A 26,273-nucleotide genomic window follows, 5' to 3' on the forward strand; every position below is an offset into this window, starting at 1 on the left:
AATATGGAAAAGTGACATGATTTTAAATAGCTTTTAATTTCTGCTTTATGTTAATATATTCCACTGAAGAATGGGACAGTAGATACCTTTATTCTCCTTAATATAAAACATTCTTTACTGTACTCTAAGTGAAAAATAAGAAAAGGACAGTACTTCTAATATGTTAAGGAAACATAATTTTCAAATTATATTTCATGGTAGTAAGAAAATACAATTTTGAAAAGCTTCTGAGAGATTCTATGGGAGGCCTAGAAGGTCTTACAGGAGAAAATATATAAAGTATTAATAGAGTTTACACACACTAAAAGCTTCTTTTTAAGCATAATTATATTGCTGCAGTTACTGTTAATATTTTAAAAGTAGTTACTATGCATTTATTATCAAGGAAGCTATGGCATAGAGAGAATGAGTAATTTATATAAGTCACATATTTAATGAGTGGTAAAGCTGAGATTTAAACCCTGACAGTCTGCATTCAGATTTTGTGTTATATTCTTAATCACTTTTTGAGCTAATTCATTAAAGCTTAAGGATTAGCAGTATGCATTCTCTGAGATTGAAACATACAGTCTTAAAATATTTGTGTCACAAGTTGTAGAAACTAGAAAGTTTGTAGTAAAGAGCTGTGTGGAAGTAATACAGCAAATTATTGCTTAACAAAGCAAAAATAAAAGTAAAGCAGATGATTCAGAAGTATTGCTTAGAATGATTAAAAGGTGAACAAAAATATTGCTTCGTTTCTTCTTTACTCCCAATATAAGATTCTCTGGACTCTTTAATATGTTACTCTTCTGTTTTTATATCTGAAAAAATTATTTACCTGTATTCATTTCCTAGAACTGCTGTAACAAAGGATCACAAAATGGGTGGTTTAAATCAGAAATTTACCTCACAGTTGTAGAGACTCGATATCTGGAATCAAGATGTTGGCAGGGGTATGGTATCTCCTTATGAGGGAGGGTCCTTCCTTGCCTCCTCTAGCATCTGGTGTTTACCCACAATCCTTGTCCTTCTTGGTCTTGGTGTAGATCACTCCAGTTTCTGCCTTTGTAGTCACGGGGCTGTCTTCTCCCTGTGTGTTTGTGCCTTCACATAGTGGTCTCCTCTTCAGATAAAGAAGCCAGTTAAGTTGGATTAAGGGTCCACTCTACTCCTGTTTGACTTCAGCTTAACTTCATCTGTGAAAACCTGATTTCAAAATAAGGTCACATTCTGAGGAAGAGGGTTAGGACTTCAGCACATCTACTTGGGTGATACAGTGAAGCCATAAAAACTTTGCCTTTTATAAAATTTAAAGACAATCACATAGTTTAGTCAGGAAGCTGTAGAACATTTTCTAACTCGAGTCAAATAACATTTTTTTTAAAAGACATTCAGTGACTGTTTTCTTCACGTATAGATGAGAGGATATATAAAAGAGTGATGTTAATTTCTTACAGAGTTTTGGGGATCTTGAGAATATATGTGATATCTAATAAAATAAACCTCCCTCTATTTTAATCATACTAAGCACATAATTCATTGACATATTGAACTTACATACCTGAAAACAGATGTTAAAGTCATAGCACACATGCACAAAGTTAAAAAAATTTTAGCTAAAAATATCAATGTGGGTCGAAGAGATTAAATACAGCATATGCTTTAAAAATTGTTCTCATATATGCCATCCTTAGACTAGTTACAACATTCCTCTCCCCTCTGTTTACCTTCCTCTTTACTCCCTGCTTCCTCTCTCTTTGTTTATACTATTATATATTTAAACCAAGAATAAATTTAAAATACCTGTATGTGAAGTATATTTTACCTATTATACATAATATATATGTAAATTATTATTTTAACTTCCATGCTTTTAAATCTAAATTTTCATATGTAAATATGTAACATATACTTTGTTATATAATAAACATAAGCTTATGTTACATATTATATTAAAATAAGTACAGTTCAGTTGCTCAGTCGTGTCCGACTCTTTGCGACCCCATGAATTGCAGCACGCCAGGCCTCCCTGTCCATCACCAGCTCCTGGAGTTCACCCAAACTCTTGTCCATCGAGTCAGTGGTGCCATCCAGCCGTCTCATCCTCTGTCATCCCCTTCTCCTCCTGCCCCCAATCCCTCCCAGCATCAGAGTCTTTTCCTGTGACTCAACTCTTCACATGAGGTGGCCAAAGTACTGGAGTTGCAGCTGTAGCATCATTCCTTCCAAAGAACACCCAGGACTGATCTCCTTCAGAATGGACTGGTTGGATCTCCTTGCAGTCCAAGGGACTCTCAAGAGTCTTCTCCAACACCGCAGTTCAAAAGCATCAATTCTTCAGCACTCAGCTTTCTTCACAGTCCAACTCTCACATCCATACGTGACTACTGGAAAAACCATAGCCTTGACTAGACGGACCTTTGTCAGCCAAGTAATGTCTCTGCTTTTGAATATGCTATCTAGGTTGGTCATAACTTTCCTTCCAAGGAGTAAGCATCTTTTAATTTCATGGCTGCAGTCACCATCTGCAGTAATTTTGGAGCCCTGAAAAATAAAGTCTGACACTGTTTCCACTGTTTCCCCATCTGTTTCCCATGAAGTGATGGGACCAGATGCCATGATCTTTGTTTTCTGAATGCTGAGCTTTAAGCCAACTTTTTCACTCTCCACTTTGACTTTCATCAAGAGGTTTTTTAGTTCCTCTTCACTTTCTGCCATAAGGGTGGTGTCATCTGCACATCTGAGGTTATTGATATTTCTCCCGGCAGTCTTGATTCCAGCTTGTGCTTCTTCCAGCCCAGCGTTTCTCATGATGTACTCTGCATATAAGTTAAATAAACAGGGTGACAATATACAGCCTTGACGTACTCCTTTTCCTGTTTGGATCCTGTCTGTTCCATGTCCAGTTCTAACTGTTGTTTCCTGACCTGCATATAGGTTTGTCAACAGGCAGGTCACATGGTCTGGTATTCCCATCTCTTTCAGAATTCTCCACAGTTTATTTTGATCCACAAAGGCTTTGGCATGGTCAATAAAGCAGAAATAGATGTTTTACTGGAACTCTCTTGCTTTTTCCATGATCCAGCAGATGTTGGCAATTTGATCTCTGGTTCCTCTGCCTTTTCTAAAACCAGCTTGAACATCTGGAAGTTCACAGTTCACATATTGCTGAAGCCTGGCTTGGAGAATTTTGAGCATTACTTTACTAGCGTGTGAGATGAGTGCAGTTGTGCAGTAGTTTGAGCATTCTTTGGCACTGCCTTTTTTGGGATTGGAATGAAAACTCACCTTTTCCAGTCTTGTGGCCACTGCTGACTTTTCCAAATTTGCTGGCGTATTGAGTGCAGCACTTTCATAGCATCATCTTTCAGGATTTGAAGTAGCTCCACTGTAATTCCATCACCTCCACTAGCTTTGTTCGTAGTGATGCTTTCTAAGGCCCACTTGACTTCACATTCCAGGATGTCTGGGTCTAAGTGAGTGAGCGCACCATCATGATTATCTGGGTCGTGAAGCTCTTTTTTTGTACAGTTCTTCTGTGTATTCTTGTCACCTCTTCTTAATATCTTCTGCTTCTGTTAGGTCCATACCGTTTCTGTCCTTTATCGAGTTCATCTTTGCATGAAATTAAATAACTATAAATGCTGTAAATGCCAAATGTATAAATAACACATGAATTGTATATTATCTATATATTGTATAGTATAATTTAGCTTTGGTGCTTTTAAACTTAATTTAAAAACCAGGAGTTACAATTTTTAATATGTGCTTTTTAAATGATGGTGCTCTAATTATAACTTAGTCTTATAGTCTTAGAACAAAATTTTATATTTGAAATATGTGAAAACAGAACTTCATAGTAGGACTTAGTATTTATGTAGATTTTGGGAAAGCAGTTCTTTATATAGAAGAAATCTCTTTATTTGTAACATCACAAATAAATAGTTAAATTACTGAGTAAGAGGTTTCTTTAGATTCTGAATGGGAGCATTGTTTTCATAAAGAATTTAAAAACTGATTCTTCTTTGCTTTTTAACCTGGTTGCTAAAAAGTTCAAAGCCAGATCCAAACCCCAAGTACAGCACATAAAATTGCATTTAAGTTTTTCTTCACTCTAATATTTTTGTTTTTTATTTGTATTGTATTTTATTCTGCATGTTGGATTTAAAAGCCTCAAATTCTTAAGAAGTGGAATTTAAATAAATTCTGAGAGTGATAGTTAAACATAATTTATACAAAATAAATGATACTCATCATATTTACTGGTTAAGAAATGTACATTGCTTTAAAAATAACATTTTCTTTTAGATTATATTATGTTGTATGAAATAAAATGTTGGTATTTCTGTGCCTTGTATGGCTTTTCCTCCTCAAATTTTATATACCTTAACCTATGTGTTACCAGAGAACATTTCTACATATTTTCAGTCACTAAAGAGCAAAACCTCAATAAAGCCAAGGCAGCATGGGAAAAGGAGAGTTTGTAGTTGCTAATTAGCTTATGATAATGATTTATAATAATAGTCTACAAATTATATAATACTTAATCATATTGTACAGAAAAAGATGGCCTTTTTGGGTCACTTGTCATAAAATTGCTTTGCTTTTGCACATTTGAACAATTGAAGTGATTATTGAGGCTTGATAATTTTTAATTCTATATTTTTAAGAACCTTTCCATCCCTAGTGGCTAAAGCAAAATTGCAGAAAGAAGCTTCAGAAAGCAGTCAAATAAGCCTCAAAATCACCTTATTAAGAAACAGAATTTGTAAATTCACAGAAATACAGAGATGCTGATGCTTTGTATCAGTATGTATGTAAGTTAAAATGGATTCTGATTAAGATTCCTCCAAACAATTTTGATTTCTTTTCAAGAAATACTCTTTTGTGTTATAATTGAAGCATTTGTTAAACTAATCTGTGTTATTTTTAATAGGATTACATTGACAAATCGGAATTGCTAATGATACTGAGTTGTATAATAGAATTTGAGACTGTGATGTAACAACAGCAAACTGTTCTATAAGGTCTATTTTTAAGGGAAATATTTGACAGTGTAACAAGGTACATACAATTTTTGTGAATAATATGGTTATATAGTAGATGATGTTGTCACCTGATTTGAGAGTAAGTGAACAACATCACAAACTTTATTTGTAGTTTTGTGCCAACTTGCAGGGGACTTTCTGATGTCTTTGTATTAACTTTTTCCCCCTGTGCACACAGTCATTTAGAAAAATATTTGAAATGGAAAGTACATAGTATTCTAGTTAAGCTCACTAGTTGATTTTTTGGCACTGTGGGTTTTCATCTCAGCTTCATCTTACTCATTGGGCAAGTTACTGAATTTAGCCAAGTATAAGTTTGCTCAAAAATTAAGGTAATGGAAAAAATAAATAAAAGTAAATTAAGGCAATAGTATATGTCTTATGGTTTTAATAATACTTAAATATAAAGATTCCAATTAATATTATTATTAATTCCCTTATTTATCATTTGTGCTAAATGAATTTATATATGATACAAAACTCTTAGATACAGTTCTGCCAGACACAATAGGATGAATGTGAAGTTAATAATTTGCATCATAAAATGAAAAAACTGATAATAATGATTTACAATGTCATGCAGCATTAAAATGCAATTTCATTTTAGGTTTTTAAAAAATAAGCTATAGTATATTAAATGTAGTTGTTTTATAGTGTTCTTATCTGGTCTGTCTTGAAAAATATCTGTTGAATATCTGCTCAAGTGCTTGGGATTCAACCCTCCATTTTAGGAAGGGCATATGAAATTTAGAAAGGAATTCTAAAAATTCTTTCCTCATATAGGCTTAAGAAATTAGATCTACTTATTAGAGTAGGAAAAGTTATGTTAAAATTTGGTAGCTCTTTTCAAGTATATAAGAGTCTGTGAGATTGACGAAGAAGCAGTCTTGTTAATTATTTCAAAAGGACAAGTCATAACTATTAGGTATTAATTACAGTGTGGCAGGTTTTAGTTCAAAACTCTGAAGAACCTTGCTATTACATGAAAGCTATTTTATAAGTTATTGTGAATTTACTCATAAAACATGAAATGGTTTCGTTCAGTTCAGTTCAGTAGCTCAGTCGTGTCCGAGTCTTTGCGACCCCATGAATCGCAGCATGCCAGGCCTCCCTGTCCATCACCAACTCCCGGACTTCACTCAGACTCACGCCCATCGAGTCAGTGATGCCATCCAGCCATCTCATCCTCTGTTGTCCCCTTCTCCACCTGCCCCCAGTCCCCCCCAGCATCGGTCTTTTCCTTAAAACAGAAATTAAAAGGCACCTGTCTAATCGTCTTATTTTTGTACATAATACTGATCTTTGGGAGAACTATGAGTTCTTTGAACTTGGATATAAAAAATTTTAAGTGAAATCTAACGTTTTTGAGTATTAGGAATATAAGCAGTAAACTACAGAAAAGCACCAGATATACCTGTGACTTTGTCCCCAGCAGAGCTCACTTATTTTCAAATCAATTTAGTATTGTTGTAGATATCACAGAATGTTGTCTATGGCCATGTGCTTCAAAATTATCATTATAAGAGTCATCTCTAGATCTTTTTAATTTAATGTATTAATAAAGAATCATAGATACCTATATATCCAATTAAAAAGTGTTTTGATAATTGTGTTTCAATACAATTGTTTTTCTTTGTAATTTATTTTAAGTATTCAAAAAAAATTCCCTTCTGTAAAGGAAGTCTATAGGCTTCACTGTGGAAATGCTCCATGGCGTCAAAAAAGTTAAGAACCTATGATCTAACTAATTAATACCTTGTAAAATGTTACTGATAAACTCATTATAGCTTGAAATTTTAAAAAGTTCTTCACTGAATGGATTCTGCTGAATTCCTAGGTTCATAGACAAGCACTCACATTTTCTCTGTCCCAACACCTGAGGAACTTATTAAATGATCAGGACCAGTCATTTAATTCAGGAGCAACTGAATGTGTATGTGTGTATTGTGTATATTTAGGGTGTCAATATAGAAGAGATGGTTTTCAACATTTTCATGATGATTTATATATATGTGTGTGTGTGTATATATATGTAAAAAATATCATTCTATAAATATATTCTCATTAAAGAAGTAATTGAAAATACAAGTTTAAGCTGTGCTGGAGATCTTTTCCAAATGTAAAAAAAGTGACTGTTTTCCCTTTTTTAAAATAATAAAAACATTTTGAGCTGATCTCCAGAATATGATGAGAAGGAAAAGTACTTACTGAGGAAAGCTATTCATTTGGCTTTAATAATGTGCTTAGTTTTATTTAGTTCACTGAAATGCCTTTATCTTTTTTTTTTTTTTTAAAGACTCCTGATGTAGTCCACCCAAAAGAACCAACTCCCTCATCTGCTTTTACTGCTATTCGACCTGTACGAGTTGTATCTTCAACTTCTGAGGAGGAAGAAGCATTTACTGAGAAATTTCTTAAAATTAATTGCAGATATATTACCAGTAGCAAGGTAAGGAATAGCACTTTAGAAAAACTTTTAATCATTTTTTACTAGTAAAATATGACAGTTTGCATTTATATTTTTAGTCATCAGCATCAGCACCTGGTGATCATTGTAAAATAAGCTTGTGAAATAGGCAGTTCTTTTCCTTCACCATTGGAGAAGGAAATGACAACCCACTCCAGTATTCTTGCCTGGGAAAGCCATAGACAGAGAAGCCTGGTGGGCTGGAGACCATGGGGTTGCAAAAGAATCAGACATGACTTAGTGACTAAATGTTCCTTCACCACAGGGGAAAAAAGAAACTTTTTAAGAAAAGGTTAGCAAGTGCAGGGTTTCTCTATCCTGGCCAGAATTCAAATCCAGTTTGAATCTGTGTTTTATCTGTCACAATTGTTGATTTTCTAAGGCAGAGAACTTGTGATATTCAAAGGAAATTAGTAAAAGTACCACAGTGTTCAGAAGAAATCCACATATTTCCTAGAAAGTAAGTACCGTATGATACTACTGACTTGAGAAGTCACACATGAAAACCATTTCTTTATAGCTGTAATTCATAAATTATGAGTATTTGAGATAGATGTTTAGTGCTATAAATTTCCCCCATGTACTGTTTTAACTACATCCACAGTTCTGATATGTTGTATTTTTATTCATTACTTTCTCTTTATTTATTCTTTGGCCCATGGAATATGCAGAAGTTTCTTAGTTTAGTTTCTTTGTTACTTGGAGTTTTTTGAGATATCTTTCTGTTACTGATTTCTAATGTTTTTCCACCATGTGGTTAGAGAACATGACGACTATTTGAAAACTTAATGTTTTATGGTCCATAGTGTGGTAAATCTTGATACATGTTACATGTGTACTTGAAAAGAATATGTATTCAACTGTTATTGGGAGAAGTAGTCTATAAATATCACTTATGTCAAGTTGAGTGTTATTTTTCTGTATCCCTACTGATTTTGTTTTATTAATTATTGACTGAAGGATGTTGAAATACCTCTACAATTGTGGATTTGTCTATTTTCCCCTCCTCATCTATCAGTTTTTATTTTGTTATTTTGAAATGCTGTGCTTACGTACAAAAATGTTTGGGATTCTTAAATTGTCTAGATGAATTGATTTGTTTAATTATGATGAAAAACTGTTTATTCTTGGTAATAGTCTTTGCTGTGAAATCTGCTTTGATTGTTATGGATGTAGTCACTTCACCTTCCTTTTGGTTAGTGTTAACATGGTTTCTCTCTTGTCTTATTCTTAAAGTGGAATTCCATAGTTTACATCAGAATTCACTCTTTGTGTCCTACATTCTGCGGGTTTTGAGAACTGTATAATGACGTGTATCGAGCATTGCAGTATTATACAAAATAGTTTCATTGCCCCCTAAATCCTCTGTGCTCTGTTTGTTCATCCATCCTTTTCTTTGAACCCCTGGAAACTACTTACCTTTTTATTATCTCCATAGTTTTTCAGTTTGTCAGGGTCATACAGTTATTATAGAATCCTGAAGTTTGCTTCTTTCAGACTTGCTTCTTTCAACATGCATTTAAGAGTCTTCCATGTCTTTCATGGGCTTCCCTGCTGCCTCAGCACTAAAGAATCCGCTTGCCAATTCAGGAGATGCACATTCAGTCCCTCGGTCGGGAAGATCCCCTGGAGAAAGAAATGGCAACCCACCTCAGTATTCTTGCCTGGAAAATCTCATGGACAGAGGAACCTGGCAGGCTACAGTCCATGGAGTCACAAAAAGTAGGACATGACCTAGGGACTGAACAACAACATGTCTTTTCATGGCTTGACGACTTGTTTTTGTTGCTGTGACTGTACAACAGTTTATCCATTCACCTACTGAAGGACATCTTGGTTGCTTTCAAGTTTAGACACTTAAGGAATATAGTTGCTGTAAACATGAATATGCAGGTTTTGTGTATACATATATTTTTACTTCCTTTGATTGAATACTAAGGAGTGTGATTGGTAGATCATGTGGTAAGACTGGTTTTAGCTCTGTAAGAAACTACCAAACTGCCTTTCAAAGTGGCTGCATTATTTTGTTTTACTGCCAGCAGTTGCTGAGAGTTGCTGTTGCTCCATATGCTTATCAGAACTCCCTATTGTCAGTGTTTTAGAATTTAGTTATGCTTGTTGGTCTTTAATGGTAATGCAATTTATACCTCCCTAATGATTTGTGATATTGAGCATTTTTTCATTTGCTTATTCTCTCTTCTATACAGTAGGGCGTTAGCTATCTTATTTTTTTTTAAGTTTTAATTTTTAATCTAATACTTGCATATAAAGGACTTTAAAAGATCAACTAGTACAAAAGGGCATATAATGAAAAGCAGTAGATCCATTCCCACCCTTCTCAACTTTTGTTTTCCCAACCCAGAGGTAGAAACTTTTATATATGTCTGTTTAGAGGTTAACTCCATTTTTCCTAATAATAGGCTTTTCTTAATGTTTCTTAACTTGATGACATGAGGCATTTTCTACTGACTTTCTACTATTTCCTTGGTTTTTCTATGCCCCCTCCCACATATGGTTGTGTCAACTATTTTTAACTCTTCTGTTTGTTACCTTATTCACTTTAAAAATATAACCACTTTATATTCACTAAATATATTCACTTTAATAATATAACTTTAAATTTGTCTTACCCTTTCAACTAGAGACAGTATCTGAACTTCCTTGTTAAGGAGAATAACACCACTATTCCGTTTCCTCCCCTCTACCTGGCAACTTGTTGCCTGTACTTGTCAAAGTTGGTTAATATTCCCATTCTGTTCTGTGACCATAATTAAGTCTTCCCTGCTTTGCCTAGAGATTTACTCTAAAAATGAAAAGCCAATTTGTTAATGTGGTGTATTACATTGATTGATTTGCGGATATTGAAGAATCCTTGCATCCCTGGGATAAAGCCCACTTGATCATGGTGTATGATCTTTTTAATGTGTTGTTGGATTCTGATTGCTAGAATTTTGTTAAGGATTTTTGCATCTATGTTCATCAGTGATATTGGCCTGTAGTTTTCTTTTTTTGTGGGATCTTTGTCAGGTTTTGGTATTAGGGTGATGGTGGCCTCATAGAATGAGTTTGGAAGTTTACCTTCCTCTGCAATTTTCTGGAAGAGTTTGAGCAGGATAGGTGTCAGCTCTTCTCTAAATTTTGGTAGAATTCAGCTGTGAAGCCGTCTGGACCTGGGCTTTTGTTTGCTGGAAGATTTTTGATTACAGTTTCAATTTCCATGCTTGTGATGGGTCTGTTAAGATTTTCTATTTCTTCCTGGTCCAGTTTTGGAAAGTTGTACTTTTCTAAGAATTTGTCCATTTCTTCCACGTTGTCCATTTTATTGGCATATAATTGTTGATAGTAGTCTCTTATGATCCTTTGTATTTCTGTGTTGTCTGTTGTGATCTCTCCATTTTCGTTTCTAATTTTGTTGATTTGATTTTTCTCCCTTTGTTTCTTGATGAGTCTGGCTAATGGTTTGTCAATTTTATTTATCCTTTCAAAGAACCAGCTTTTGGCTTTGTTGATTTTTGCTATGGTCTCTTTTGTTTCTTTTGCATTTATTTCTGCTCTAATTTTTAAGATTTCTTTCCTTCTACTAACCCTGGGGTTCTTCATTTCTTCCTTTTCTAGTTGCTTTAGGTGTAGAGTTAGGTTATTTATTTGACTTTTTTCTTGTTTCTTGAGGTGTGCCTGTATTGCTATGAACTTTCCCCTTAGGACTGCTTTTACCGTGTCCCACAGGTTTTGGGTTGTTGTGTTTTCATTTTCATTCGTTTCTATGCAAATTTTGATTTCTTTTTTGATTTCTTCTGTGATTTGTTGGTTATTCAGCAGCGTGTTGTTCAGCCTCCATATGTTGGAATTTTTAATAGTTTTTCTCCTGTAATTGAGATCTAATCTTACTGCATTGTGGTCAGAAAAAATGCTTGGAATGATTTCTATTTTTTGAATTTACCAAGGCTAGCTTTATGGCCCAGCATGTGATCTATCCTGGAGAAGGTTCCATGTGCGCTTGAGAAAAAGGTGAAATTCATTGTTTTGGGATGAAATGACCTATAGATATCAATTAGGTCTAACTGGTCTATTGTATCGTTTAAAGTTTGTGTTTCCTTGTTAATTTTCTGTTTAGTTGATCTATCCATAGGTGTAAGTGGGGTATTAAAGTCTCCCACTATTATTGTGTTATTGTTAATTTCTCCTTTCATACTTGTTAGCATTTGTCTTACGTACTGTGGTGCTCCCGTGTTGGGTGCATATATATTTATAATTGTTATATCTTCTTCTTGGATTGATCCTTTGATCATTATGTAGTGACCTTCTTTGTCTCTTTTCACAGCCTTTGTTTTAAAGTCTATTTTATCTGATATGAGTATTGCTACTCCTGCTTTCTTTTGTCCCTATTTGCATGGAAAATCTTTTTCCAGCCCTTTACTTTCAGTCTGTATGTGTCCCCTGTTTTGAGGTGGGTCTCCTGTAGACAACATATGTAGGGTCTTGTTTTTGTATCCATTCAGCCAGTCTTTGTCTTTTGGTTGGGGCATTCAACCCATTTACATTTAAGGTAATTACTGATAAGTATGTTCCCGTTGCCATTTACTTTATTGTTTTGGGTTCGAGTTTATACACCGTTTTTGTGTTTCCTGTCTAGAGAATATCCTTTAGTATTTGTTGGAGAGCTGGTTTGGTGGTGCAGAATTCTCGCAGCTTTTGCTTGTCTGAAAAGCTTTTGATTTCTCCTTCATACTTGAATGAGATCCTTGCTGGGTACAATAATCTGGGCTGTAGGTTATTTTCTTTCATCATTTTAAGTATGTCTTGCCATTCACTGCTGGGCATACACACTGAGGAAACCAGAAGGGAAAGAGACACGTGTACCCCAATGTTCATCGCAGCACTGTTTATAATAGCCAAGACATGGAAGCAACCTAGATGTCCATCAGCAGATGAATGGATAAGAAAGCTGTGGTACATATACACAATGGAGTATTACTCACCCATTAAAAAGAATACATTTGAATCAGTTCTAATGAGGTGGATGAAACTGGAGCCTATTATACAGAGTGAAGTAAGCCAGAAGGAAAAACATAAGTACAGTATACTAACGCATATATATGGAATTTAGAAAGATGGTAACAATAACCCGATTATGCGAGACAGCAAAAGAGACACTGAGGTATAGAACAGTCTTATGGACTCTGTTGCAGAGGGAGAGGGTGGGAAGATTTGGGAGAATGGCAATGAAACATGTAAAATATCATGTAGGAAACGAGTTGCCAGTCCAGGTTCGATGCATGATGCTGGATGCTTGGGGCTGGTGCACTGGGACGGCCCAGAGGGATGGTATGGGGAGGGAGGAGGGAGGAGGGTTCGGGATGGGGAACACATGTATACCTGTGGCGGATTCATTTTGATATTTGGCAAAACTAATACAATTATGTAAAGTTTAAAAATAAAATAAAATTAGAGGAAAAAAATAAATAAATAAAATCTTTGCTCCAAAAAAAAAAAAATAAATAAAATAAAAATAAAAATAAAAATGAAAAGCCATAACTAATATTTCCATTGTAATGATTATCTAAACACTGTTGACTGAATAGCAGAGTTGAGCACTATGATTGGATTTTCCGTGACTGCAGAGTCTTGATCCACATGTGCCAGTGTTCAGACTCCCTTTCTCACTCTCCAGGCAATGGTTGAAAAACAGTTACATCTGATGTTGCTTCATATTTGAAGCATGCTCTCCTTGTACAGTTTGAAATGTTTGTTTTTCTTTGTAGGTTCTGTTTGCCCTTGTTTTTTCTTTTGGGATGAGGAAATGTGTGTTTTCCAGATAATGTGATTAGCTTCTAACTTTATCCATCTATTGACTAGAATTGACTCTATTCAGTTGGAAGTCTGTTCACTTCTTTTTTCTAATTTGGAAGATTTGCTTCCTATTTGGACCATTTTTGTACATTTTATCTTCACTGAAGTCGTTAGTAACTTTTCCTTTTTTCCCCATTGGATGCCCTGTGGGGAGGATGCTCAGTGTCACTTCCCTTTGTTTGTGCTGTCTTTTGTTTTATGTATGCAAGAGCTTTGCAGCTATTTCTGAGGATTTTCAAGTTAAATTCTGTTCCTTGAATTAGCTATTTCCTTGAGATTCAACTTCTCATTATATCTTAGACTTTTTGGTTATATTGCAAGCTTTCCACGAATAATGATTTCTAGTCACCAATTTACATGAAAATATAGGTCAGTGGCAGGACAGGCCAGCAGGTGTGTGTGCCTGAGGTGAGCTGGTCACTTTGCTCTAGAGGAGTTGAGCTGGGGGTGGAGGTCAGCCATCCTGCTGCCTCCCCCAACCTCAGTGCCCCAAAGTTAGTTGCTCTAAATATGTAGATGCAGGCAGATGTTGAGAATCACTGACTCCACGACTTAGAAGTAGGGGAAGATAATATATAGCTACCAGGCCAGGTCAAAGAAGGTTATCAGCGTGCAAGTGGGTCCCTTGCTAAAGGGAAGGTGCCTAGCCATGGGTCGAGGCCAGGCATGACAGCTGCACCACAAGGCCCGTAGACAGGGCTGCCACAGCCATCGGGCTGGTGTAGCCACCCATTCAGTGCCCGGAGCCCAGCGCTTCCTGCTGGCTCTGTGGCCAAATGGACACACATGGTGGGAATTGGTGGGGGAGGTGGATTGTGTGGCCACAGATATGAGTTGCTCTGCAAGGCAAATACCTTCCTCCTCTAGCTGCCTTTGGGCCACTGTGGTCTGTTTATCTATTTTATTATAGTAGTATGCACAGGTCATTTCCAAACTCCCAATCTCTTCTCTCCACCTAGCCTTACTCCTGATAACCCTGAGTTTGTTCTCTTAATCTGAGTCTGTTACTGTTTTGTAAATAAATTCATATGTATAAACTTTTTTAGATTACGCACATAAACGATACTACATATTTGCCTTACTCTCTGATTTACATGACTTCATATGATAAGTCTCTGGGTCCATGCATGTTGTGTATTTGGCATTATTTCACTGTTTTTAATGACAGAGTAATATTCTATTGTATATATATGCCAGTTCTCTTTATCCATTCCTCTGTCGGTGGGCATTTAGCATGATTCCATGTCCTGGCTATTGTAAACAGTACTGCAGTGAACATTGAGATGTGTGTATCTTTTCGAACCGTGTTTTTTTTCTGGATATATGCCCAGAAGTGGGATTACTGGAGCTCTATATAATATAGTAGCTCTATTTTTAGCTTTGTAAGTAACTTTCTAAGTAGCTTTTTAAGTAGCTTTTAAGTATACAAATTTACCTTTCCACCAGTAGTGTAGGAGAGTTCCCTTTTCTTCACAGCCTCCCCAGCATTTATTGTTTGTAGATTTTTTTAATTAAATTTTTTTAAATTTTTAATTACTTATTTTTGGCTGTGTTGGGTCTTTCTTGATGCCCATGGACTTTCTCTGGTTGCAGCAAGTAAGGGCTACTCTAGTCGTGGTACACAGGCTTCTCATTGCAGTGGTTTCTCTTGTTACAGAGCACAGGCTGTAGGACCTGCAGGCTTAGATGCCCTGCAGCATGTGGAACCTTCCTGGATCAGGGATCAAACTTGTATTCCCTGTGTTGGCAGGCAGATTCTTCAACCATTGGACCACCAGGGAAGTCAGTGTAGATTTTTCTGATGATAGTCATTCTGACTGGTGTGAGGAGATATCTTCTTATATGTTTTGATTTGCATTTCTCTAATAATTAGGAGTTTGAGCATCTTTTTTCAGGTATCTCTTGGTCATCTCTGTGTCTTCTGTGAAGATATGTCTGTTTAAATCTTCTGCCTATTTTTCAGTTTTTTTTTTTTTTTAATTGCTGATCAATTTGATTATGATGTGCCTTGGTGTGGGCCATCATCCAAAAAATATACAGGTGGTCCAGTAGTTAAGAATCTGCCTGCCAATGCAGGGGACACAAGTTTGATCCCCGGTCCAGGAAGATTCCACGTTCTTGTCTTGTCTTGTGAAAGTCACTCAGTCATGTCCTACTCTTTGCAACCCCTTGGATTGTACAGTCCATGGAATTCTCCAGGCCAGAATACTGGAGTAGATAGCCTTTCCCTCTTCCAGAGGATCTTCCCAGAGATCAAACCCAGATCTCACGCATTGCAGGTGGATACTTTACCAGCTAAGCCACAAAGGAAGCCCAAGAATACTGGACTTCCCACTGGAGTGGGTAGCCTATGCCTTCTCCAGCAGATCTTCCCGACCCAGGAATCGAACAGGGGAGATAGCAGGCAGATTCTCAAGGAGCAACTAAACCTGCATGCTCCGAAATGAGAGTTTGAAAATGGGATTAAGAATGTATATATTAACTCTGTTGACTTAAAAAAATGCACAACATGCACAGCACCTCAGATAGCTCTGAGAAACTGTTCAGATAGGTAGTGGGGAAGCACAGTATATATGTGATTTTGGTAAAGGGGGAATACATGCAATCAAGCAACAGTTTTTGGTAGGAAGTTTCCACTGGTCTTGTGAAGCTTCTCCTAGTCATAGGAAACAATTGTCACCATGAAGGATTTTAGTGCTTTCCTCGATATGAAGAGATGCAAGAATTGGCTCATAAAATCAGCTCCTGAGTATATCTAACTATCTAAAGACCTGCCCTACCAGTTTTCCCAGAGCAGAGTGCCACATTTCTACTCTCCACCCTAAACTCCTTCAGGGGATGTTGAAGGTCAGCAGCTGCAGCAGCACACGGTTTAATCTTTGTAGAGGTAGATGGCAAGCACCCATGGCAAATGCCAGTTAGTTGACAGGGCCCCATCATGGTATTAAATTCAGTCATACTTTGGGAGGCATTTCATGACCATCCATCCCACATAGCTAGGAATCATTTCTAGGTGATGATTTTGCTGATAGGCCATTCAGTGTGCTATTCCTGGACTAGGTCTTTATAGTCAAAGATCTCTGGACATCTGTCTTCTAATTATGATCCAGGAAAGTAATCCCTCTTCTTTTATCCTTCCATGTCTAGAATTGCACTATTAAAATCATTGATACCATACAGAACTATGTATTTGATCAACTGCTTCACATTACCTAGTCATCATTATTTTCATTGGAGGTTCAGTTACACCTTTGATATTGTAAGAAACAATAATCTTGTAAAACTGGCCAAGTACAAATAATATAGCTAGCAATATTATTAAGATCATAATTAGAATTAAGCCAGGAACTTCTATTAGGTTTAGCCCAGTGTATTCTCAGGTCATCTGATGTAGTCTGTTCTATACTAATCTTTCAGGGAAATTATATATTGGCACTGTCCATAAAGCTCCCAGTCCAATTTCCTAGTGTTACTAGGCTGGTTATCCTTAGCATAATTTAATTGTTCTCAAGATTAAGTGCTAAGTCACTTCAGTCGTGTCTGACTCTGTGACCCCCTGTTAACTGTAACCCACCAGGCTCCTCTTTCCATGGGAAGGGGGGGCCTTAAATCTGAAATGACCACAGCCTGATGTTAACCTCATAAATCCATCCTATAATTGTAGGAGGTTTTTTTTTTTTCCTTGGCTGAATTTTGCTTGTTGTTCTGATTGAGCTTGAGTAGTTTAGAAGAAAATTCATACTATGACCAGGGTCAAAACAGGCATTATTAATTGGCCAGATGAGAGGATCCCACCTACTAATACTGAATCACTTTATGCAGCAATCAAAGAAACATTGTAAATCAACAGTACTTCAGAAATAAATAAATGGATAAATAGTATGGGATTAAAGAATTTTTGGTACTTGAGTTGGAGTGATTAATGTTTGTAACTCAAATGTGGAGAGAGTATAGTATAAAGCATTGGACTTTTTGGATTTGGGATCTTAGTCCTACCACTTATTAGTTAGCTGTGTTGTTGATTATTTATAACAAATTGCCTAGCCTCTCTCAAATTTAATTTTCTTGCCTGTATTCTCATTTCAGTACTATAATTATGAAGAGGAAATGGAAAAAATATATATAAAGCATGGTACATACAAAGCATTCAGTAAATATTAGCTAATATTAGTGGGATCAGCTTCTTATGTACTTCAGCTTGCTCATTTGTAAGATTAGAGGGTTGGATTCTTTATATTTGTATTGCTATTTTATATAAATATATTTAAAATGTCATAGCTTTTCATGATTAAAGTAGATGCCATATGCCTTAGAAGTCATAGAAGTCATCTAATCTATCCTATGCTACAGATGAGGAAACAGCCCAGAGGCTGTGCTTGCCCAAGGCCACATAACTAGGCTAGCAGAGTTAAGTAAAGTTGAGACTTATTTTTAAAGATACTTTAAACAGATTATACTATTTTCCTTTTATAGTGGATTGGGTTATAGGCACATTATTTATTAAACTTGCATTGTCTGCATGAAACTATTTGGTACCTTTGGTGAGGGAACAACACAAGAAGTTGTGTGCAAATTAATGTGAAACAAGGCTCATGCCTTTGGAGAACTGTAAAGTCCTCCATACACTACTGCAATTATCTTGCTGATGTAACTCAACAGTTTACTGAGGCTGCAGATTTTAATTCCTGACTCGACTGATTGACGGTGAATATAATATTCTTTGTACTTTGCCCTGCTAACAAGGAGAATTTACTGGGAAAATTTGGGTATTATTAAAAACATTTTCATGAGAATGCCATAGTGCTTGAGTGTACTACTTTTGTGTAAGGTAGGTGGCTTAACATGGGAAGAAAATCAGTAAAAATATCTAAAATAATTTTTGGAAATGTAAACTTTGAAGATTAAACATTATTTTCTTTTTTCATCTTAGGGCACAGTCAGTGGTGTATTGCTAGTTACACCAAATAATATAATGTTTGATCCACATAAAACTGACCCATTGGTTCAAGAGAATGGCTGTGAGGAATATGGCATCATGTGTCCAATGGAAGAGGTGATGTCAGCAGCAATGTACAAAGAAATTTTGGATAGCAAAATAAAGGAATCCTTACCCATGTAAGAATGATATTTATACTCCTTTGCAGTTTTATTTCATCTAGTTAGTTGACCTTGGTCTAATAACTCTGAAGTATCTTTTAGTAGTTTTATTATGGATGCTTTTCATTTTATCAGTAATGAAACATAGTATTGAAAAGATTATTCTTTATGCACTAGAATAGTTAGGAATTGTTTTAAATTGATATTTGCATATTTGATCAGAGAACCTGATATTTAAAAATAACCTGTAGTATTCATTTAATTCAGTGTTTACCAGCCCTTTTTCTTCAGATACAGAATTCATAATTCTGTTATTTTTATTAGTAATTTAAAGTAATATCAGTAATCAAGGATACCTTTCAAATTTTCCTTAGAAGAGTCTGGAGAGTTGGGTGTGGGATTTGGGAGAGGTCATGAGCAAAGACCTGACATTAATAAAACTAGAGCAGCTTTGTCTTTTATTTACCGATTTATATGTTTGCATCCTTCTCTCTCAGGAAAGTATAAAATATAGGGGAGAAGACCCACAGATTGCACAAGTGTAAAGTTAACCTTGGAATGTACTGGTTATGGATGTTGTGTGTTTCAGGTAACAGGTGGGAGGTTACAGGTCAGCACAGCCTGTGAAAGTAATGACAGAGAGAAAAGGGAAGGATAATAAATAAAAGAAGAAAATAAAAGATAGGTATACAAAGAAAGGAATAGGAAAGTACAAAGGAAGAAAATTGAAATAGAAAAGCGCTTCCCTCCTTCTGCTGCTAAGTCACTTCAGTCATGTCCATCCCTGGGATTCTCCAGACAAGAACACTGGAGTGGGTTGCCATTTCCTTCTCTAATGCATGAAAGTGAAAAGTGAAAGTGAAGTCGCTCAGTCGTGTCCGACTCTTAGCGACCCCATGGACTGCAGCCTACTAGGCTCCTCTGCCCATGGAATTTTCCAGGCAAGAGTACTGGAGTGGGGTGCCATTGCCTTCTCTGAAGAGCTTCCCTCTTTCTATTTCTTCATAATTTATCATTCCTTTGTCAACGGTTTAAAAACTGTCTTCACTTTAACTGATACTGAGATTTCTGTCCCTGTAATAACCTACAAAGTTGATAATGATTGTTTTAAAATTAACCTTTGTGAGATAGAACTACTTACAAAAGAGACTTACAAAAGAGAGAAAGTTATTTTTGTTTCTGAGGCAGACTACATAAATTGTTAGAATACCTAAGGTAGAATAAAATCATTTATTTAAGAATGTCCATTGTACCTGCCACCCCAATAGATAACTGTTTTGGCTTGGTAAATCATCTTTAGAGGTGCAGATTATTCCTAAGATTGCCTCTACTATTAGTTATTTAATATATCATCATCTAAAATCAGTCTGAGCAAATAAAGATTACAGTGGCAGGTAGAGAGGTGAGACAAAGGTGAAGGAGTGAAGGATTAGATTAAAAGAGAATTAAGATTATAGCTATGTCAGTCATGAGTGAGGTCATTTTCTCTTGCCCTGATTTTCCATTTGTGTTAGGATACTTTGGGATTTTATTGAGTATTATGTGGTATGGTCCATAACTATTCTACACAGATGCTGTGGAACTCTTCCTCTTGTAAATCACTTTTTTTTATCATTTAGAACATCACCTGGAAAGACCATCTATTTGATCCAAACATTTTTTAAAAATTATTCCAAAAAGACATTTAAATCCTGCCTTATGAATTGATTAAAAACAAATATCTGGCAACAGATCAGATAAATGAGTCCTGTGGTTTTGCAGAATAATGTTATATATGGTAAAAATGAGGTGTATAAGATTTTATTGGTTTGCTCTAGTCTTTTACTGGGAAGTTGATTTCGAAAGTATTGTTCAGGAACAATAGCAGCATGACTGACATTAAAAAAAAAGTTACAACACTTACCTAAATTTGTGTCCTGTTGGATTTACTTAATTTTATCTCTTACCTAAGGCTCTTCTACAGATAGTGTCTCAAACCTTTTTGCTGAGTTCCAGGACTCTTGCCTGGAAAATCCCATGGATGGAGCAGCATGACATGCATGCTGCAGTCCCTGGGGTTACAAAGAGCCCCACTTCACTTTCTTTCAGGACCCTTATGTGCAGTTTTAGTCGATCACCAGTAGATGACACTGTTACATATTTAATAGCACAGACTAGATGCTTGGATTTCTTAAGGTGAATCAATCATTGCAAGGAAAGTAGAGATAGGAATTGGACTTCAACTAATTGATACTTTTTAAAAAAGTATCAATTATAAAAATATCAAATACTAGAATAAGAGGAAAAGAGTTACCCAACTTCACCATCCAGAGGTCACCAATAAATTTTGTGTCAACTTACTTCCCAGTCTTTTCTATTCTCAAACTTGCATAAATATTCTTTTCCCACTAAAAACTTATGTAGTTTCCATTTACTAGTTTTTAGCCATCATTTTAAATTGTTGATTTGTATATCATGCTGTAGTGTTTGTACGGCCTCCATGCAGAACTTACACTACCTAACCTTTGGACATTAGTGCTTGTATATTACAAATGGCATTAAACATGGAAATCTAGAAGTAACGATGAATCATTCAGCTAGCTAATATCTAACCTGTTAGCTGAACAAGTTCTCTTAGAATTGTTAAGAGTTGTCACTGGAACCATGAAGAATTCCTCTAAGTACTTTTGCCTTGATTCTGTTCAGGCTGATTTTTAGCTTTGCATTTGAGTCATTTATTTTAGTTTAATTTCTATTTAAATCTATATAAGCACTATGTGTGTGTACATAGTATCAGTCAATGTGTTTTATTAAACCATTCAAAATTTTAATCAAAACTTTAAGCCTATTTTTCATATTTCATCAGTGAGTAAATTTTAGTTTAGAAATACAGCTTCACCCAAAAGTTGTGTCTTCAACTTCTCTTCAGGTAGATCAGTTCAGTAAATCTAACATTGATATTTCCCATATCTTAAGTAGTTGATGCAGAAACTTAATTACTTGTTCTATATGAATCAGTTTTTTAGTATGCTATTAAGAGATGTATGCTTTGTCCTTTTAGAAAAGCCTTTTTAGTGATATTAATTCAGTGTTAAGTTTGTGGAAAATAAAATTCTATAATTTAAAAAATAATAACTCTAAATTTTGTTTACTGACAGAGAGATAGATCAGTTATCAGGAAGGGACTTCTGCCATTTAAAGAAAGTGACAAGAAGTAATACTGATGAACTAGACTCAAGAATCCGTGATGCAGCTAATGACAGTGCCAGCACTGCTCCTAGGAGCACTGAGGAGTCTCTTTCTGAAGATGTGTTCACAGAATCAGAACTCTCTCCTGTTCGGGAGGAACTTATTTCTTTGGATGAGCTACGACATGATAAATCATCTGGTGCGTCATCAGAATCTGTGCAGACCATCACTCAGAGCGGAGTAGAGTGTTTAGCGGTCATATCAGAGGCTGCTAGTACTCCTGATCACTTAAAATCTGGTTCTGGACATACTGCCAATGAAGTTGGGACTCTTTCTCTTAAAACTGGTTTAAATAATCTTGAAATGCCCACTAAGGAAGGAGATCAGGCTGCAGATAATCTTCAAAAAATATCAGGTCTTAAAGAACAAAGCACAGGTATAAAAAAAGATAACCAGGATTTTCCTCTTGATGAGAATTCACTACATCAAGAAGCAGTTGAAAAAGAAAGTATGCCTTGTGCGGAAGCAATAGAATTAAAACAAAAGCAAGTTGTCGACAAAGGAAAACAAGGAAGGGAACAAAATCAGGACTCAGAGACTGAGGTAGAAGAGCTACGGAAACTCTGGAAATCCCATTCCATGCAACAAACTAAACAGCAAAGGGAGACTATGCAACAGGTGTCACAGAAAGAAATTAAGCATAAAATAGCAACAGCCGATATAGAAGGTAAGTGTTGAGGAATATATTAAGTTAGTTTGTCTTACTGTGTATGGTCTCTCTTTTTGCTCACTGACTCAAAAGCTGCTGTATCTTAGGCCACTCTGAAGGATAATCTAGTGGCCCTTGACTGATGTTTCTATGGGACAAGTACATAGTGTCTGGTTTCTACTGTCTTATCTCACAGTGGATTGTACACATATTGAGCATCTTTTCCACCATGTTTAAGCATTCCTGATTCACTGCATTCTGTCTTTAAACAATTTATTTCTTAAAAATGCACACAAGTCTATAATACCTATGATTTCTCCCCCCCCCTTTTTTTTTCATTTAGTTCTTGGTATGTTACATCATTAGAATACTATTTAAAATTGTGTAGTGTGTTAGTTGTTCAGTCATGTCTGACCCTTTGCAACCCCATGGACTGTAGCCCACCAAGCTCCTCTCTCCATGGAATTTTCCAGGTGAGAATACTGGAGTGGGTAGACATTCCCTTCTCCAGAGGATCTTCCCAACCCAGGGATTGAACCTAAGTCTCTTGCTTTGCAGGCAGATTCTTTACAATCTGAGCCACCAGGGTAACCCCTTAAAATTGTAGATCAGATCAGATCAGATCAGTCGCTCAGTCGTGTCCGACTCTTTGCGACCCCATGAATCGCAGCATGCCAGGCCTCCCTGTCCATCACCAACTCCCAGAGTTCACTCAGACTCACGTCCATCGAGTCAGTATTGCCATCCAGCCATCTCATCCTCTGTTGTCCCCTTTTCCTGCCCCCAATCCCTCCCAGCATCACAGTCTTTTCCAATGAGTCAACTTTTCTCATGAGGTGGCCAAAGTACTGGAGTTTCAGCTTTAGCATCATTCCTTCCAAAGAAATCCCAGGGCTGATCTCCTTCAGAATGGACTGGTTGGATCTCCTTGCAGTCCAAGGGACTCTCAAGAGTCTTCTCCAACACCACAGTTCAAAAGCATCAATTCTTCGGCACTCAGCCTTCTTCACAGTCCAACTCTCACATCCATACATGACCACAGGAAAAACCATAGCCTTGACTAGATGGACCTTTGTTGGCAAAGTAATGTCTCTGCTTTTGAATATGCTATCTAGGTTGGACATAACTTTCGTTCCAAGGAGTAAGCGTCTTTTAATTTCATGGCTGCAATCACCATCTGCAGTGATTTTGGAGCCCAGAAAAATAAAGTCTGACACTGTTTCCCCACCTATTTCCCATGAAGTGTTGGGACCGGATGCCATGATGTTTGTTTTCTGAATGTTGAGCTTTAAGCCAACTTTTTCACTCTCTACTTTCACTTTCATTAAGAGGCTTTTGAGTTCCTCTTCACTTTCTGCCATAAGGGTGGTGTCATCTGCATATCTGAGGTTATTGATATTTCTCCCGGCAATCTTGATTCCAGTTTGTGTTTCTTCCAGTCCAGCGTTTCTCATGATGTACTCTGCATATAAGTTAAATAAACAGGGTGACAATATACAGCCTTGACGAACTCCTTTTCCTATTTGGAACTAGTCTGTTGTTCCCTGTCCAGTTCTAACTGTTGCTTCCTGACCTGCATACAGATTTCTCAAGAGGCAGATCAGGTGGTCTGGTATTCCCATCTCTTTCAGAATTTTCCACAGTTTATTGGGGTCCACATAGTCAAAGGCTTTGGCATGGTCAATAAAGCAGAAATAGATGTTTTCTGGAACTCTTGCTTTTTCTATGACCCAGCAGATGTTGGCAATTTGATCTCTGGTTCCTCTGCCTTTTCTAAAACCAGCTTGCACATCAGGAAGTTCACAGTTCACATATTGCTGAAGCCTGGCTTGGAGAATTTTGAGCATTACTTTACTAGCGTGTGAGATGAGTGCAATTGTGCGGTAGTCTTTGGCATTGCCTTTCTTTGGGATTGGAATGAAAACTGACCTTTTCCAGTCCTGTGGCCACTGCTGACTTTTCCAAGTTTGCTGGCATATTGAGTGCAGCACTTTCACAGCATCATCTTTCAGGATTTGGAATAGTTCAACTGGAATTCCATCACCTCCACTAGCTTTGTTCGTAGTGATGCTTTCTAAGGTCCACTTGACTTCACATTCCAGGTTGTCTGGCTCTAGGTCAGTGATCACACCATCGTGATTATCTGGGTTGTGAAGATCTTTTTTGTACAGTTCTTCTGTGTATTCTTGCCATCTCTTCTTAATATCTTCTGCTTCTGTTAGGTCCATACCATTTCTGTCCTTTATCGAGCCCATCTTTGCATGAAATGTTCCTTTGGTATCTCTGATTTTCTTGAAGAGATCCCTAGTCTTTCCCATTCTGTTGTTTTCCTCTATTTCTTTGCATTGATCGCTGAGGAAGGCTTTCTTATCTCTTCTTGCTATTCTTTGGAACTCTGCATTCAGATGTTTATATCTTCCTTTTCTTCTTTGTTTTTTGCTTCTCTTCTTTTCACAGCTATTTGTAAGGCCTCCCCAGACAGCCGTTTTGCTTTTTTGCATTTCTTTTCCCTGGGGATGGTCTTGATCCCTGTCTCCTGTACAATGTCACGAACCTCATTCCATAGTTCATCAGGCGCTCTATCTATCAGATCTAGGCCCTTAAATCTGTTTCTCACTTCCACTGTATAATCATAAGGGATTGATTTAGGTCATACCTGAAAGGTCTAGTGGTTTTCTGTACTTTCTTCAATTTAAGTCTGAATTTGACAATAAGAAGTAATTGCAATTTGTAATTGCCAAAGTTATATAATCCCTTCATTTTTTAAAAGTGTAATTAGACATAAAATCTGTTTCTGAAATTCTTCCAGGTATTCACAGGTTCCATCATTGTCTGGTTGTTTTTCTTTAAAATGCAGTACTAAAGAGACTTCCCTGGCTGTCCACTGGTTAAGACTGTGCTTCCAGTGCAGAGGGCCCAGGTTCAATCCCTGGTCAGGAAACTAAGATCCCAGATGCCATGCGTTGTGGCCATAAATGAATTAAACATTTTTAATTTAAAATAAAAAGCAGAACTGAGATAAATACCATTTTCTCTTTCAATTTTGTATTTTCATACTGTTTACTTTTGAAAATTATAGTAATAGGTTTTATTTCTACTACACAATGATTCTGCTTTGTACATTATGTTAAAAGTGGTATAACTCAAGTATCTTAGCTAACATTTCTCATTCTATTGGAGTATTGATTTCAGATTAATCTAATTTACATATTTCTGTTTTATAATTAAAATATTAATTGTTCAGTTCAGTCGCTCAGTTGCGTCCGACTGTTTGCGACCTCATGAATCGCAGCATGCCAGGCCTCCCTGTCCATCACCAACTCCCGGAGTTCACTCAGACTCATGTCCATCAAGTCGATGATGCCATCCAACCATCTCATCCTCTGTTGTCCCCTTCTCCTCCTGCCCTCAATCCCTCCCAGCATCACAGTCTTTTCCAGTGAGTCAACTCTTCTCATGAGGTGGCCAAAGTACTAGAGTTTCAGCTGTAGCATCATTCCTTCTAGAGAACACCTAGGGCTGATCTCCTTTAGAATGGACTGGTTGGATCTCCTTGCAGTCCAAGGGACTCTCAAGAGTCTTCTCCAAAACCACAGTTCAAAAGCATCAATTCTTTGGCGCTCAGCTTTCTTTATAGTCCAACTCTCACATCCATACATGACCACAGGAAAAACCATAGCCTTGACTAGACGAACCTTTGTTGGCAAAGTAATGTCTCTGCTTTTCAATATGCTATCTAGATTGGTCATAACTTTTCTTCTAAGGAGTAAGCGTCTTTTAATTTCATGGCTGGAGTCTTCCCCAAAATAAAGTCTGACACTGTTTCCCCTGTTTCCCCATCTATTTCCCATGAAGTGATGGGACCGGATGCCATGATCTTCGTTTTCTGAATGTTGAGCTTTAAGCCAACTTTTTCACTCTCCTCTTTCACTTTCATTAAGAGGCTTTTTTT

The 26,273-nt window shown here is 36.6% G+C and overlaps 1 protein-coding gene across 5 annotated transcripts in view; it reads left to right on the plus strand.

Moving 5' to 3' along the window:
* Positions 1-26,273, plus strand: part of OXR1 (oxidation resistance 1) — a 550,155-nt gene that overhangs the window by 478,659 nt on the left and 45,223 nt on the right. For all 5 annotated transcript variants that reach the window (XM_070382170.1, XM_070382171.1, XM_070382172.1 and 2 more), the window contains 3 exons: positions 7,327-7,479; positions 18,278-18,462; positions 21,582-22,339. In XM_070382170.1, coding sequence (XP_070238271.1) covers positions 7,327-7,479; positions 18,278-18,462; positions 21,582-22,339 — 1,096 coding nt within the window. The remainder of the gene's footprint in view (positions 1-7,326; positions 7,480-18,277; positions 18,463-21,581; positions 22,340-26,273) is intronic.

Source organism: Bos mutus, chromosome 14, assembly GCF_027580195.1.
Source record: "Bos mutus isolate GX-2022 chromosome 14, NWIPB_WYAK_1.1, whole genome shotgun sequence".
Taxonomy (NCBI): domain Eukaryota; kingdom Metazoa; phylum Chordata; class Mammalia; order Artiodactyla; family Bovidae; genus Bos; species Bos mutus.